Source organism: Hemiscyllium ocellatum, chromosome 12 (assembly GCF_020745735.1).
Source record: "Hemiscyllium ocellatum isolate sHemOce1 chromosome 12, sHemOce1.pat.X.cur, whole genome shotgun sequence".
NCBI classification, from domain to species: domain Eukaryota; kingdom Metazoa; phylum Chordata; class Chondrichthyes; order Orectolobiformes; family Hemiscylliidae; genus Hemiscyllium; species Hemiscyllium ocellatum.
In genome coordinates this window covers 71486563-71502385 of record NC_083412.1, presented here as the reverse complement: position 1 = coordinate 71502385, position 15823 = coordinate 71486563, and the positions used below count along the sequence as shown (strand labels likewise).

The 15823-nt window shown below is 44.4% G+C and overlaps 1 protein-coding gene across 2 annotated transcripts in view; it reads left to right on the top strand.

Annotated features, from left to right (window-relative positions):
- The window catches only part of col8a1a (collagen, type VIII, alpha 1a), a 151515-nt gene extending 146838 nt beyond the window's left edge, over nt 1-4677 (top strand). For both annotated transcript variants that reach the window (XM_060833687.1, XM_060833686.1), the window contains exon 4: nt 164-4677. In XM_060833687.1, coding sequence (XP_060689670.1) covers nt 164-2094 — 1931 coding nt within the window. In that variant the 3' untranslated portion in view covers nt 2095-4677. The remainder of the gene's footprint in view (nt 1-163) is intronic.
- The last annotated feature ends 11146 nt before the right edge of the window (nt 4678-15823 follow it).

Below are 15823 nucleotides of genomic sequence, written 5' to 3'. Positions count from 1 at the left end.
AAATGATATAATTTTTGTAATAGGCTGTACAGATGGATACGAACAATTGCTTTGATCAATTTTAAATAAGGACATTTTTCAACCAATTTCCAAACATTAAATGATATCAAAAAAGTATAATTATTAAAATATTTTATATTTCAATTATTTTTTTCTTTTGTAGAAATGATACCGACATTTCCAAGTGCAATGAAAGGTGAGAAGGGTCCATCAGGAGAGCCTGGTGCAAGAGGACCGACTGGGCCACCTGGTCTGCCAGGAATACCGGGACGTGATCTTCAAGGGCCAGTCGGAAAACCAGGTCTGCCAGGTCAACCAGGTTTTCCAAGTGTTGGGAAGCCTGGGATGCCAGGAATGCCAGGTAAACCAGGAGAGATGGGATTGCCAGGTCGCAAAGGTGACATGGGACCAAAGGGAGAACAAGGGCCAATGGGACCACCAGGACCACAAGGACTACCAGGTCCTTCAGGAATGCCTGGATTTGGGAAGCCAGGCAGACCAGGATTGCCAGGAAAACAAGGGCCAAGAGGAGAGCCAGGACAGAAAGGAGTGCCAGGATTGCCAGGTCCTGTAGGACCAAAGGGAATACCAGGAATAGGTATAGCTGGATTACCAGGTTTAAGGGGACCACAAGGGCTACCTGGACAACCAGGGCCTGCAGGTCTACCAGGCATCTCAAAAGCAGGGTTTAGTGGTCTTCCAGGAGCTCCAGGAGCCCCAGGCAAACAAGGATTCCCAGGTCAACCAGGATTGCAAGGTTTTCCAGGGCCCCGTGGTGTCCAAGGACCTCCAGGAATGCCAGGTATTGGAAAGCCAGGTCAAGATGGACTGCCTGGTCAACCTGGCTTTCCAGGGGCCAAAGGTGAGAAAGGACAACCTGGTTTACAAGGGCCCCCAGGAATATCAGGAGTCGGAAAACCAGGGTTTCCGGGTCCAAAAGGTGAACGTGGTCAGCCTGGGCCTCCGGGGAAGCAGGGATTTAAAGGTGAACCTGCGGCTGCTGGTGCTCCTGGAATTCCTGGTGCTCCAGGTGCAAGAGGACTGCCTGGGCCTCCAGGTCAAATTGGACCTCCAGGTGGTTTGGGTTTCCCAGGGGTGAAAGGAGAGTATGGGCAGCCTGGTGCTCAAGGCCCTCCAGGCCCAAAAGGGGAAGCTGGTATCCAGGGTTTGCCAGGTATACCAGGGTATCCTGGTGAAGATGGGCAACCAGGTCCACGAGGATTGCCAGGACCAACAGGACCAAAAGGAGATATGGGACATAAAGGCCCATCTGGTTTGCCTGGACGACCAGGAATACCAGGATTGAAAGGGGAAGTTGGGTTTCGTGGAGAGAAGGGTATCCAAGGCCCCACTGGAATACCCGGGATTGCTGGTCCGGGTGGTCCAATAGGGCCACCAGGTCTTCCTGGGCCAAAAGGAGAGAAAGGCCTACCAGGGCCACCAGGGCTACCTGGCATAGGGAAACCTGGGGTTCCAGGACACATTGGACCAACCGGAAAACCTGGTCCAGAAGGTCTTAAAGGATTGTCAGGAGCACCAGGCCCTCCTGGCCCTCCAGGACCTCCAGGTCCACCAGGCCCACCAACTGATATAAGACAGTTTCAACTTCCAGAGATGGGGCCAGGAATTGACGGCATTAAGGCACCACAAGGATATGTTCAGCCAAGTAAAAAAGGGAAACCTATAGGAATTAGTCCGGAGATGCCTGCATTCACTGCAAAGCTAACAATACCTTTCCCGCCAGCAGGATCTCCTGTCAAATTTGATAAAATCTTATACAATGGCAGACAAAGCTACAATCCGCAAACTGGCATTTTTACATGTGAGATACCAGGAATTTATTATTTTTCATATCATGTTCATTGCAAAGGTGCTAATGTATGGGTAGCATTATACAAGAACAATGAACCACAAATGTATACTTACGATGAATACAAGAAGGGGATTCTTGACCAAGCTTCTGGGAGCTCAGTTCTTGAACTCATGCATGGTGACAAAGTCTGGATACAGCTTCCATCTGAACAGGCAGCAGGACTTTATTCAGGCCCTTATGTGCATTCATCATTTTCTGGATATTTATTGTATCCAATGTAAAAACAAATGTAAACCAGTAAAGCTTTTAAAACATGGTCTTTGTTATCTTACAAAAGTTAAATTTTCACTACAAAAGCAATCACTGACATTTGTAGGATGATTAACTGTCATTCTTTCTTTTATTGGAAGGTCATTGCTAGGAGAACCCAAAGAAAGAATAGACTTGTCTGTTTTACACATTCTAAATGAGCAATAAAGTGTTGGAAAACACAGAATAATACTCCAAGACCCAAGACTGAATTCAAATCAATGAAATAAAAAGTACACGTTCTGCTAGGAACCCTAAGTGTAAACTTGCAGATCGTTTGCATGCTTCTCAAACTCAACTCAAATCTGCACAAGGGAACTGTTTAGAACAATTTTCCAATCACAATCAGAGGTACTAAAAGCACATCGAATATAAGAATAGAATCGAAATAGCACATCAATGTAGGGGGTATCTAATTAAGTTTGGAGTTGAGGTAAGTTTTCAGTTTAGTGTTAACGTATACCTAAATGGTATATCCTACTTATTTTATACATTTGTTGAGTGCAACATGGATTTCTTAGGAGCAATTGTGTCTCTTTACAAGAGCAAATTCACACAAATAGAAACAACTTAAAGAAAATGGCTGAATTGCAAAAGAGGGAAAAGGGATACAAGACTATTTTCATCTCTAAAGTATGATTAAACATGAACAAATTATTGTGGTATCTTCTTCATCTGGTAAACAGTAAGGAGGTCATAGCAACACATCAAGGATTTAAAGCAGCCTACCATGTACTGAGCTGCAACATTTGTCATCCACCTTTCCAGTGAAAAATAATACATTTGATAAGCAGAGGCCTGAACACTGATAAAATGCGATGAACAATAGGTTTCTTGTGAAACATGTAGAAATTGATTTTCTTCTGAGGAGAGGGAAGATGAAAGATTTTTATGCAGTCCACTGTAGCCTTGCAATTTCTGTTCATTAGCTCTTTAAAAAAAATAGTAAAATGCTAGTATTTATCCAATGTCTACACTTGGGCACTTCCACACCACTTAGGTGAAACAGCCTGGAGCCATAGATGTAGACTGTACAGAGAGTGGCAAAAAAAAACTATTTTGGATTAGGCATTTCTTTAATAAATGCATAAGTTAGCAGATCAGTTGCAAATAAATACACTAGGATACCCATAAATAGATACAACACTGTGGGCTTTTTAATTACCAAATGATTATAATTTTGAATGTGCAAAACATGCTTGTACCACCAATTCTATCTGATGTTAAAAGAAAGTTTTATGCCAGTTGTACATTGCTTTATTTTTGTTTTTTAAATATATGTGTAAAGAGTTCACCAAGCTTTCAACCTATAGAAAAAAATGTTTTGTCCAAGATTACCTGAACCAGGCATAAAAGCTGAAGTACATAACCACAGTTTGCTGATGACTTCTACCAATTGTAACTATGAATAAAATTTTCAGCTTTTCAACAATAATTTATTTGTTTTACTACTGATTGTCTAAAGTTGTATATGAGCAGAAAGGCTGCATCAAAATGTGAAATGCTTCAAACAAGAGCCAAATAAGATGCTAGAGCAATTTGTTCATTTGAAATAAAATTTCTGTTGCTCATGCCAACTTTTCATCAGCTTTTCACAAACTGAATCATTCACAATGTTTTTACAGCTTGAGAGATTTATCATGTTTCCTTTCATTCAACGGTTTGAATTGAAATCATTTTTGACTTTAATTCCAATTAAGTTTCCATGAAATACAAGGGAAATTTGAACCTTTAATGAGACTGGATTAAAGTAGATTTAGCCATTGGATGTCTCTATTAAATTTTTCCAACCTTACTCCTTGGCACCTTCTTGATAGCTCACAATTTATGATAAACAGATCGAAAATGGTGTGTTGATTTGGTTTTAATTGACACTGTATCAGTACGTCAATTTTGGTTGTGTTTCTACATATAGGAATAATCTTATTTGATTTACTATTGTCCGGCTTTATTTTGCAGGAAACTATTTTGGTGTATCACAATGTAACCTTTTTATAGCATTAAGTACTGTGGAATTTTTACTTTTATAATGATTATTTTCATGGAAGTTTTTTTTAAGGAGTTATAATGACTCGGTGTGTTGGTGTTACACTTATCAGGCTTTGAGGTTACACCATTATTTCCTCAATCCTGCATCATTCCAAACTCACCATGCCAGACAGGGAGAGGCAGTGACTGGAGAACAAAGAAAATTTATCAACTTTCCACAGTAAAAGGCATAATCAGAATCTGTGAACAAATCATCTATCTATGGTTTCAATGTCGAAGCTATGTTGAGGGGGTGACCAGGACAAAATGTAGGCAATTGAATAATAGAGTATAGTTAACAAAATTTCAACATAAAGCATAAAATGACTAAATTTTAAAATCTTGCCAAAGTATGTATAGAATATGTATTCTACATGCAGCCTGTCAGTCAGTCACTGTGTTTTCACTTTTGATTACATTCAGGGTCTTACAGAAATCAATGTAATTTTTCCCCCTCTGGTGACTAATGCTTATACTGTATTATCTAAACTTTTTTGTACTGAATTGGAAATTATTGTATTAAATATTTAAACACGTTTTCAGATTCGTTTTGAGAAGAATCTTTTGTTTTGTGAAATGCTTATTTATATTTTCCTTTGTGACCCTGAGGTTTGTTGGGATTATGTTAAGCGAATGTGTAATTTTGCAGTAAGCAATTATGAAATACCTCAGCAAGCCTTCACTTTTTACTTCCATTCAAAATAAATCAATAGGATCTCAATTGTCGTGATTGTTGATTAGCTGGGGTTTTCGAAAAACAGCAGGAGATATTGCTCTTCCCAACTTTAATCAGCTCAGTATTGTTTACCCTTTTAAAAATTATTTTAAGTAAAATTCACAATTGGTTGGGCCAGAGAACAATATGGAGAACCACCTAAGAATGAAGTTCTTAAAAATACACTGAAGATTGTGGTGCTCATGCCCGAAACGTCGATTCTGCTGCTCCTTAGATGCTGCCTGACCTGCAATGCTTTTCCAGCAACACATTTTCACCCTTGAAAGTAGTAGTTTCTCCTCATCCATTTTAAATCAACTAACTCTTATCGTAAAACTATGATGTTTTCTTCTGGGTTGCCCCACATGAGGAAGCATCCTTTCTATGTCTATCCTTTCTTGGTCAATCCCCTTAGCATCTTGTACATCTCAATTAAATTTCCTCTCATTCTTCTGAACTCCAGTGAGTACAGACCTAAATTTCTCCATTGTTCTACATAAGATGAATCCCTCATCTCTGGAATCAATCTAGTGAACACCTTCTAAACTTCCTCCAGCTACATCCTTCCTCAAGTCAAGGGACCCAAATCCAGGCTCGGATATAGTAGAATCAAATGGTAGGAGCAAGAGTCTGACCTCAGACTAAATATGCAAAGCCTGCTATCCTAAGGAGAAGCCAAAGAATAACAACAACATATACTTATATAGCACCTTTAAAGACATGCCCTCAGCATCAACTTTAAACCTCAATCCTGTAATCTCCACCCCAGATCAGATATTGTTTATTTTGAAACTCAGCTAAGCATTCACAGTAACTTTAGCTGTAATAAGACCGAACAAACGGAGTCCATTAAAACAGAAAAACTCTGTGTCCTCTCTAAGCTATACCTAATGTCAAAGTGTTCCAGGATCAGATTTGTTTTTTGTTTAAGTGAAAGATTCAGATAACTTTTTCTAAATTAAATGGGCTCTTTGTTTTTAAAATCATGATATATCATTACATTAGAAATCACAAACAACATTTTCTTCAGCTTTGAATAAAAGGGGGAGGACTCTACTGCATCTCAACACTTACATAATGCTGATCAAAGAAAATTTCAGGAAAAAGTCCCAGAACCAAATCACTACAGTAAAAACACATCTAACTTACAATATAATATCTAATGACCAAAATTTAAAAAGACTATTGAACAACAACCAAAAAGAGTCTGTTAAAGAAGAAATTCCAGGTGTAGATTCTCCCCTCAGGGCTGATAACTCCCCCTCAGGATAGATCACAAGCTAAGGTTCTATGAACAAAGTCTCCTGCCAAATGCCAATTGCCCACAATTAAGTAGGCAATAGTCAGGTCCACGCCCCCCAACAAACCACCCTCCCGTCCTGGCACCCTCCCCTGCCACTGTAGGAATTGCAAAACCTGCGCCCACACCTCCTCCCTCACCACCATTTAAGGCCCCAAAGGAGCCTTCCACATACAAAGTTTCACCTGCACATCCACATATGTCATTTATTGCATCCGTTGCTCACGATACGGCCTCCTCTACATTAGGAAGGCTGAAGCCTCATCACAGAGCGCATCAGGGAACATCTCCTGGACACCCTCACTAATCAACCCCACTACCCCATGGCCCAACATTTCAACTCCCCTCTCCCACTCTGCCGAGGACATGCAAGTCCTAGGGCCTTCTCCACCGCTGCTCCCTCACCACCCAATGCCTGGAGGAAGAACGCCTCATCTTCCGCTTCAGAACATTACAACCCCAGGGCATCAATGTGGACTTCACCAGTTTCCTCATTCCATCCCCTCCCCCCCCCGCCTTACCTCAGTTCCAACTTTCCACTTCAGCACTGTCCTCATGACCTGTCCTACCTGCCAATCTCCCTTCCCACCTATCTAGTCCACCTTCCGTTTTGATCCATCCTCACCCCCATTCACCTACTATACTCTTTATTACCTTCTCCCCCACCCCCACCCCATTCCAACATGGGCATATCTATGAAAATGTGGGTCTTCATTTTGAGTGCTGCCCAAAGAATGAAGTTGAAGGTGATGACAATGGGACAACACTAGAACACTTCCATGATTTGAGACATTCTCAATTAGATTAAAATGATCGAAAATTGATGTGCTCATATTAGTGTAGCAGGGAACACTATTTTTATCAGATCATTCATGTAGTTTATATTCAATATTGACATGAATCTGCAAACTGCATGAACAGCAATGCTATAAATAATTTAACGATTACAGAATGTTAATTCTCAGTTGCGCACTGGGAAACTCCAGACTCAAATACACAAAGGAATGAGAATAAGACATTTTGAGTGTTATTTTCACAATTAGTGACACATTTAGCTGGAGAGTTGGATACTGAAAACAACAAATAACTAACATCTGAAAGGAAGTGGACAACTGAAAGGAATTGGCAAGAGACAAATACTACGAACTGTAAAGAGCATTGCACCTTTAATTACACATGCATCAACAATCTCACAAAAGGATTAGTTGCCAAAGCAATCCATTACATTTGCTATGATTAATTAGATTTGAAGAGGTGTTTGGAACTCAAGGGCTATAGCAGTGATGAGTGTGTTAAGCAAAAGAAGCACAATGTCAACAAGAAATGCACATTAAATTTTGTGGATTATGCGAAAGGTTTTCACCAGTAAGCTAGTAAAACTTGTTCAAAGTGTTGGAAGTGATCAGAATTGACTGGAGAGAAAAAAAATGAACTATAGCTGTGTACGCAGGATGGACGACTACAGTAGGAAAGTATTTGGTGAATCTAATTATGCTGTAATTGGACGTGGGGGCAACACAAGACCCTCACCATTGCTCTTTCAATCTACCTACGGTGAAGGAATTTTTTAAAATTTTTGATTAGGATGTGGGTGTTTCTTTTTCCAAAAATATACTTTATTCATAAAATAATTTGATGGTCTGTACAGTTGGTCATGCCATACATATGTAAACATTTACATACAGAGATTAGAATTTATCATTTTTTTTATATACAGATCTGTACATTTTTCAATCATATGCCCATATATTTAGCTGAGGCGTCAGCAGAGCCCAAAATGACTACGTGGGCTCCCTGTTCTTCTTAGGCAGGCAGATGTTACACGGTAGTCTTTCCCCACCGCGCCTTGGCGGCAGCTGCCCCAAGCTTCAGCAAGTCCCTCAACACGTAGCCCTGGACCTTGGAATGTGCCAGTCTGCAACACTCAGTCGGGGTCAACTCCTTCAGCTGGAAGATCAACAGGTTTCGGACCACCCAGAGAGTGTCCTTCACCGAGTTGATGATCCTCCAGGCGCAGTTGATGTTCGTCTCGGGGAAACAGACTGTAGAGCATGGAGTCCCGCGTCACGGCGCTGCTCGGGACTAACCTCGACAAACACCACTGCATTCCTCTCCAGACTTCCACTGCATCGGCACATTCCAGAAGGAGATGTGTGACAGTCTCGTCCCCCCCGCAACCGCTTCAAGGGCAGCGTGCGGTGCGGCTGAGAGTCCGGGCGTGCATAAAGGATCTCACAGGCAGAGCCTTTCTCACCACCAGCTAAGCCATGTCTTGGTGCTTGTTGGAAAGTTCTGGTAATGAGGAATTCTGCCAAATGGCTTTGACAGTCTGCTCAGGGAACCGCTCGATAGGATCCGCCCTCTCCTTTTCCCGAAGGGTCTCAAGGACACTAAGTGCTGACCACTTCCTGATGGACTTGTGGTCAAAGGTGTTTTTCTTCATAAACTTCTCCACGAAGGACAGGTGATACGGAATGGTCCAACTACTCGGAGCGTTCCGTGGCAGCGAGGCCAGGCCCATCCTTCTCAACACCGGGGACAGGTAGATCCTCAGTACGTAGTGACACTTGGTGTTTGCGTACCGGGGATCCACGCATAGCTTGATGCAGCCATACACAAAGGTGGCCATCAGGGTGAGGGTGGCATTGGGTGTATTTTTTCCCCCGTTGCCCAGATCTTGGTACAGCGAGTCCCTTTGGACCGTGTCCATCTTTGATCTCCATATAAACTGGAAGATGGCCCGGGTGACTGCAGCGGCACAGGTTCTGAGAATAGGCCAGACCTGTGCCACGTATAATAGCAATGATAGTGCCTCACACCTGATGACTAGGTTTTTTCCTGCGATGGAGAGCGACCGTAGCTTCCATCTGCCCAGTTTCTGCCTCACTTTGCTGATACGCTCCTCCCAAGACTTGGCGCACGCCCTAGCCCCCCCCGAACCAAATACCCAGCACCTTCAGGTGGTCGGTCCTGACGGCGAAGGGGATCGAGGATTGGTCGGCCCAGGTCCCAAAGAGCATGGCCTCGCTCTTGCCTCAGTTTACCTTGGCCCCCGCGGCCCATTCGAACTGGTCACATATGCACATGAGTCTGCGCACGGACAGCGGATCCGAGCAGAAAACAGCGACGTCATCCATGTACAGGGAGGCCTTAACCTGCAGGCCCCTGCTGCCAGGAATAGTCACCCCTCTCAGGCTCGCATCCTCCCTGATGGACCCGGCAAATGGCAATATGCAGCACACAAACAAGGCAGGAGAGAGAGGGCAGCCCTGCCTGACTCCAGATCTGACTGGGAAGCTATCTGATTCCCACCCATTGATTGAGACTGCACTGACAATGTTAGTGTAGAGCAGTCTGATCCAATTGCAGATTCCCTCCCCAAAGCCTATTTTGGAGAGAACATCTCCCATATACCTGTGTGATATCCTGTCAAAGGCTTTCTCTTTGTCCAGGCTGATCAGGCAGGTGTCCAACCCTCTGTTCTGCATGTAGGCAATCGTATCCCTGAGGAGTGCGAGACTCTCAGCGATCCTCCTGCCCGGCAGAGCACAGGTTTGGTCAGGGCGAATCACTGACCCCAGAGCAGACCTGACCCAGTTGGCGATTAACTTTGACAGAATTTTATAATCTGCATTCAACAGTGAGATTGGTCTCCAATTTTTGACTTCCTCCCTTTCCCCCTTCCACTTGTAGATGAGGGTGATGATGCCTTTCCTTATGAATTCACTCATGGTAGCTGCCCGAAGCATACTGACATACACCTCCAGCAGGTCCTGGCCAATCACGTCCCACAGAGCGGAATAGAGCTCGACCGGTAAGCCGTAGCTTCCGGGAGTTTTATTCTTTTCGAAGGACTCGAGGACCTTGGTCAGCTCGTCCAGAGATAGCGGCTGGTCCAGCCTCTCGCGTGTTCTGTCATCTAAGACCTCCTTGATAGAGGACAGGAACAACTGGGAGGCCGCGCTGTCGGTTGGCTTCGTGTCATACAGACTGGCATAGAAGGATTTACTGATCCTCATGACGTCAGCCTGAGATGACGTTATCGAGCCATCTTCTTCCTTCAGGGAGCTGAGCACAGAGCTCTCTTTGTGCACCTTCTGGAAGAAGAAACGTGAGCACGTCTTCTCTTGCTCCACTAAGCGGACCCTGGACCGGAAGATTATCTTGGAGGCCTCCGAGGCAAAGAGTGAGGCTTGCTGGCCCTTCACCTCCTTGAGGTCCTCCGTGACATCGGCCCCTATCGTCTGCAGCAGGAGCAGGTTCTGCATACTTTCCTGGAACTGGGACAGTTTTCCCTGCCTCTCTCTCACCTCCTGAACACCTTTGAGGATGAAGAACCTCTTGATGTTTCCTTTTACTGTTTCCCATCAGTACGCTGGGGACTCAAAGAGGGGCTTCACGGTTCTCCAACCTGCATAGTCCCTCTTGAGCTCCTCAATGTTTCCCGGGGGCAACAGCTTTGTGTTCAGCTTCCACGTTCCCTTACCCGCACGCTGCTCGTCCTGTAGGTGACAGTCGGCCAGCAGGACGCAGTGGTCAGAGAAGAACACCGGCTTGACGTCGGTGGATCTGACCGAGAGCGTTCGGGACACAAACAAGTAATCTATCCTTGAGCGGATAGACCCGTCTGCCCGTGACCAGGTGTATCTACGTTGCGCTCCGTCTGCAGGGGTGCTGAAGAGACGTCGTGCAGCTTGGCATCTTTTACGTTATCCATCAGGACGTGGCGTCCAGTTTACTGTCCCCCCCGCCGGATCGTCCATCTGCATCAATGATACAGTTGAAGTCTCCGGCCAGAATGACCGGCCTGGACGTAGCCAGCAACAGTGGAAGCTGCTGCAGGACGGCCAACCGTTCACTCTTACCCACTAGGGCGTACACATTAATCAGTCTCAGGGGAGCATTCCTGTGCATGATTTCGGCAACGAGGAGGCGCCTACCCAGCACCACCTTAACCTCGGAGATGGTGAAGTTGCCTCCTCACAACAGGATACCCAGGCCAGAGGCACGGCTATCGTTGCCCCTTGACCAAACTGACGGCCCATGGGCCCACAAGCTCGACCATCTCCTGTAGCTGCTGAGGTGCGGTATCCCACACTCCTGCAGAAACAGGACGTCGGCTTTAATGCTGGCCAGGAAGGCATCATAGAAACACATCGTGTAGCCGACTTGATGCTACGCACATTGATGCTGGCAATTTTTAACCCCATTTTAACAGTTTACGAGGTTAGCAGTGTCTATTTGCTGCTGGTCTTGCCCCTCTGGGGTAGCTGTGTGCATCCCTGTGGTGACGGCAAACTGCTGGACCTTCCCAGGGCTGAGGTAGCTGTCCGGCTCCACACTGGAGCCATTCCCCCGCTCTGGTGTCTTTGGGTCGGGCCCAGAGTCCGCACCGTCCAGTTCTCCATCTGACAGCGGGGCGGTCACGGGACCGCTGCTCCCAGTTACCTGGAGCTGTGGGCCGGTGGGTACCTCTTGGTTCTCACCGGGTGGGGGGAGGCCTTTACCCATCCCCTCAGAGGGATCGTCTTTTCCTGCTTGGGCGGTGCTGCCCTCCTTTCTCCCCACGGCGCTCTGTCTCTTCCTCTGGGGAGGACCCTTCTTGTGCCCGTCCTCACCGTCGGAAGAGCTGCCTGTATCCTCATCGTATAGGTGTCACTTCCCCCTTCGCTGGGTAGCTTTGGGGCCCTTGGGAGGTTTCCTCTTCCTGCTTTTGACAGTAATCCAATCCTCTGTCTCCTTTGATCCCTGCTCTTCCATTTCCTCCGCCTGTCTTGAAGGAGCTTGGATCGGCTGCTGCATCTCCCCGCTGTCTGCCGTCTGCTCCACTACAGCTTGCCCTTCCTCCAGACACCGTTCCCGTGCTGTTTTGTGGTACCTTGCTGGTCTTAGTCGGTCCACGGCTCGTGTTGCCATCTCCAGCCATCTGTGCGTAGGTGGCGGCTCCTTGTCTTGGGCAGGCCTTGAACATGCGGCCCGCCTCTCCGCACAGACTACAGTTCTTGGCCTCCTTACATTCCTTGGTCGGGTGGCCTTCCTGCTTGCAGTTTCGGCAGACGGTCACCTTACAATCCGCCGCCATGTGGCCTGACCTCCCACAGGTTTGGCACACTTTCGGCTGCCCTACGTATGTCAGGTAACCTTTGCTTCCTCCGATGGCAAAGCTTGAGGGTGGGTGGAGGATGTTCCCACTGGCATCGACCCTCAGGGTTACCTTGACCTGTCATTTGCTGGTCCAGATCCCGAAAGGATCGACCACATTGGTACTCTCTCCCTCGACCTGGACGTATCTTCTCAAGAAGGTCAGGACATCTGCTGCTGGGACGTGAGGGTTGTACATCTGGATTGTTACCACCCGACTCCTCTGTGCAGGTAACACACACAACGGGACCGCCGACAAGATGGAGAACAGAGGTTCCCCTTCCTTCTCCTTGAAGACCTTCAGGAGCTGCTCACAATTCTTCACGCTCCTGAAGGTCACGTCGAAATAGCCTGCCGCAGGGAAATCCTGCAGGCAGTACACGTCCGCTGCTTCAAACCCACAGCACTCCAGCAAAATCTTCACACTGTCCAATCGACCGGTGTGTGCTCCTCCACCTTCTTCACAGTCACCTTCTACACATATTCTGAGCCAAAAGGCGACGTCAACCATGTACAGCACACCAGCAAAATGTGGGTGTTGCTAACCAGAACAGCGTTAACGTTGTCTGATTTCTAAGAATAGTTAAAGGTCAGCCACTTTGAGGGGGTCTGGAGTCACACGTAGGCCAGATTAGGTAAAGACAGAAGATTCCTTTTCGTGAAGGGAATTAGTGAACCAGATAGTTTTACAACAATTAATACACAGTTACCATTAGTCTAGTTTCCATTTTCACATTTTATTTGATTGACATTTCATTGTCTGCCACAGCACAATTCAAATCCATGGATTACTCATCCAGTGACGTTATCATGCCACATTTCCCGTCATGAATCATTAGATGAAGTTCAGAAAGGCATTCAAGGAAGATGTCAATTGTTGAAGACAGTGAAATTTACAGATGACCACCCCTAGTGTATAGAACATAGCAGATGGTGCAGTTATGAATGAATAGTATGAGCTGGTCATAGAGCTTTGGAGCTGTACAGCATTGAAGCAGACCCTTCAGTCCAGAATTAATGTCCTAAATTAATCTCCTCCCATTTGCCAGTATTCGACCCATATCCCACTAAACCCTTCCTATTCATGTACCCATCTAGATGCCTTTTAAATGTTTTAATTGTACCAGCCTCCACCATTTAATTTGGCAGCTCATTCCTGACATGCATCACCCTCTATGTGAAAAAATTGCCCTCAAGTCTCTTTTAAACGTTTCCCCTCTTATCTTAAACCTTTGTCCTCTAGCTTTGGGGAAAAGACCTTGGCTATTCACCCTATCCATGCCCCTCATGATTTTATAAATTTTTATGAGGTCACCCCTCAGCCTCCTATGCTCCAGGGAAAATAGTTCCAGCCTATTCAGCCTCTCCCTTTAGCTCAAACCCTCCAACCCTGGCAACATTCTTGTAATTTTTTTCAGAACCCTTTCAAATTTCACAACATCTTTCCAATAGCAGGGTGACCAGAACTAAACACAGTGTTCCAAAAGTGGCCTAACCAATGTTCTGTACATCCACAACATGACCTCCCAACTCTCATAGTGCACTGACTTATAAAGGCAAGCATACCAAATACATTCTTCACTATCCTATCTACTTGGGACTCCGCTTTCAAAGAACTATGAACCTGCACTAAAAGCTTATAGAATAAAAATTATAGAAAAGACAAATGTCATAAAGAATGGCAGAAATAATGATGAGAAAGAAGATGTCAAGAATGAAAAACAACTGGAATAGGTATCATTAAAGAATCTGAGAAGCATCTTGTCAGAATATGGTTACTGCCTTAAATAAATTGAAGCTAGACTAGCAAGGGCAAAAAAAAATGCAACCTCCAATCATAATGTATTAAACAGCATAGGAACAAGTAGAAATCTTCTTCAAAAATATCAATACTGTGAATGGGGTATTTTGTTCGTTATGACCTGAAGGTTTGGGGTGCAAGTGGGAAGGTGGTTAATCAGCTCTCCGCTGAGCAACTTGGCTGTAACAAAGAATTTGTTATCCCTTTGGCATAGAACTATATTTCACCTCAATAAATATGTCATTAACTAGGTCACCAAAAAACAGGGCACCAACTGTAAGGCCTTTTTGAATAAAAAAGAGAGTAATTTTATTACTTGCTAACTCCAAAAAACATAATAAAGTCAGGACACCAAACGTTTACATATGCCTAAAGACTATCTATTTTTGGTCTTCTGATTTCAATACCTGGGACCATCGTGGATTAAAACATGGATGTAAAATGGCTGCAATCAAGTGACCAGTTTGGAAACACTTCTGATGAAACCAATAAGAAACAAGAACCAATCTGTTTACCTAATCTGTTTTCAAAATGCATCAAAACATAGATTTGTATCACTCCTTGGAGTTACACCTTGGACTCACACCTTGAAGACTATGTTGAAATGGCAGCTAATGAGATGTTTTCCCAGTGTCTTTGCCAACATTTATCCCACAAATTAAATTTATCATCAAGTTATCTGTTTTATTGCTGTGTAGAGCTTTTCTATGTTGCAAATTGACTGCCACATTTATTTTTTCTTGTACTATAACATTAACTGTATTTCAAAACTAGTTCATTTGCTGTGACGCGCTTTGGAAGCTTTTTGGATAATGTCAAGTACCACAAAGGAACAGATTTGGTCTTTCTACAGGATACAAGTAAAATGCGGTGACTTTTTTGTCCCCTGGAGGAATATTTTGTATTAGCTTTTTAACTGGACATAAAGGGTCCTTTTTACCATATGCTCTGGTTGCTGAACCGTAACTTACTATATAATAGGATGCATGGAGGAGTGTTGGATGATTTCCTTATTTGACGCATGATACAATGAGTCATAAAGTTAGTATGTAGCAGTTTGACCGATAGTCCAGAGATTACCTACTTGTTGGTTTTTTGATAACTTTTATAAATGATATACATTCCAAGTTTGAAAATTGTCCAAGACGATAAGATCTAGAAAAATGTATTGATCAAATGCAGAAATGTGACTTCAATGATTGGGTGTGGGGGGGGGGGGGGGGGGAGTGAAGAGACACCAAGGGGTGTATAGAATGCAAAAATCAATCCAACATCATGTTTCATTTCTCCACTGAGATTAAAAGCTTATCCTGTAGGTGTCGGGCTCCAGTCAATGTCATCAACCCTACAAACAATCTCAGCTCAACAGCCAAATGCACACTTTCCAGCAGATGTCAGCAAAGAGTAAACAGCAGGAGGAATTTACACGATCTTTCCGGTTTGTAGCCTTAAGCATAGACACCAATTGACACCTACACTTAACGTATGGTGGGGTATTGCCAATAATCCCCTTCAGAATTTGCACTTCTATCTTGAGATCAGCCCCCAAAATGGAAATAAACTAAATGATTTAAAATGAAAATTTGCCTTTCTGGTAACGGTCAGCATATTTAATGTCACTCGTTTATTAGGTTCCTGAAATCCAAAAGGCGATGCATTGAATTGCAGAAAAGGGAACATTACCACCCACCCAAATACTTGCATAATCTGGCAACA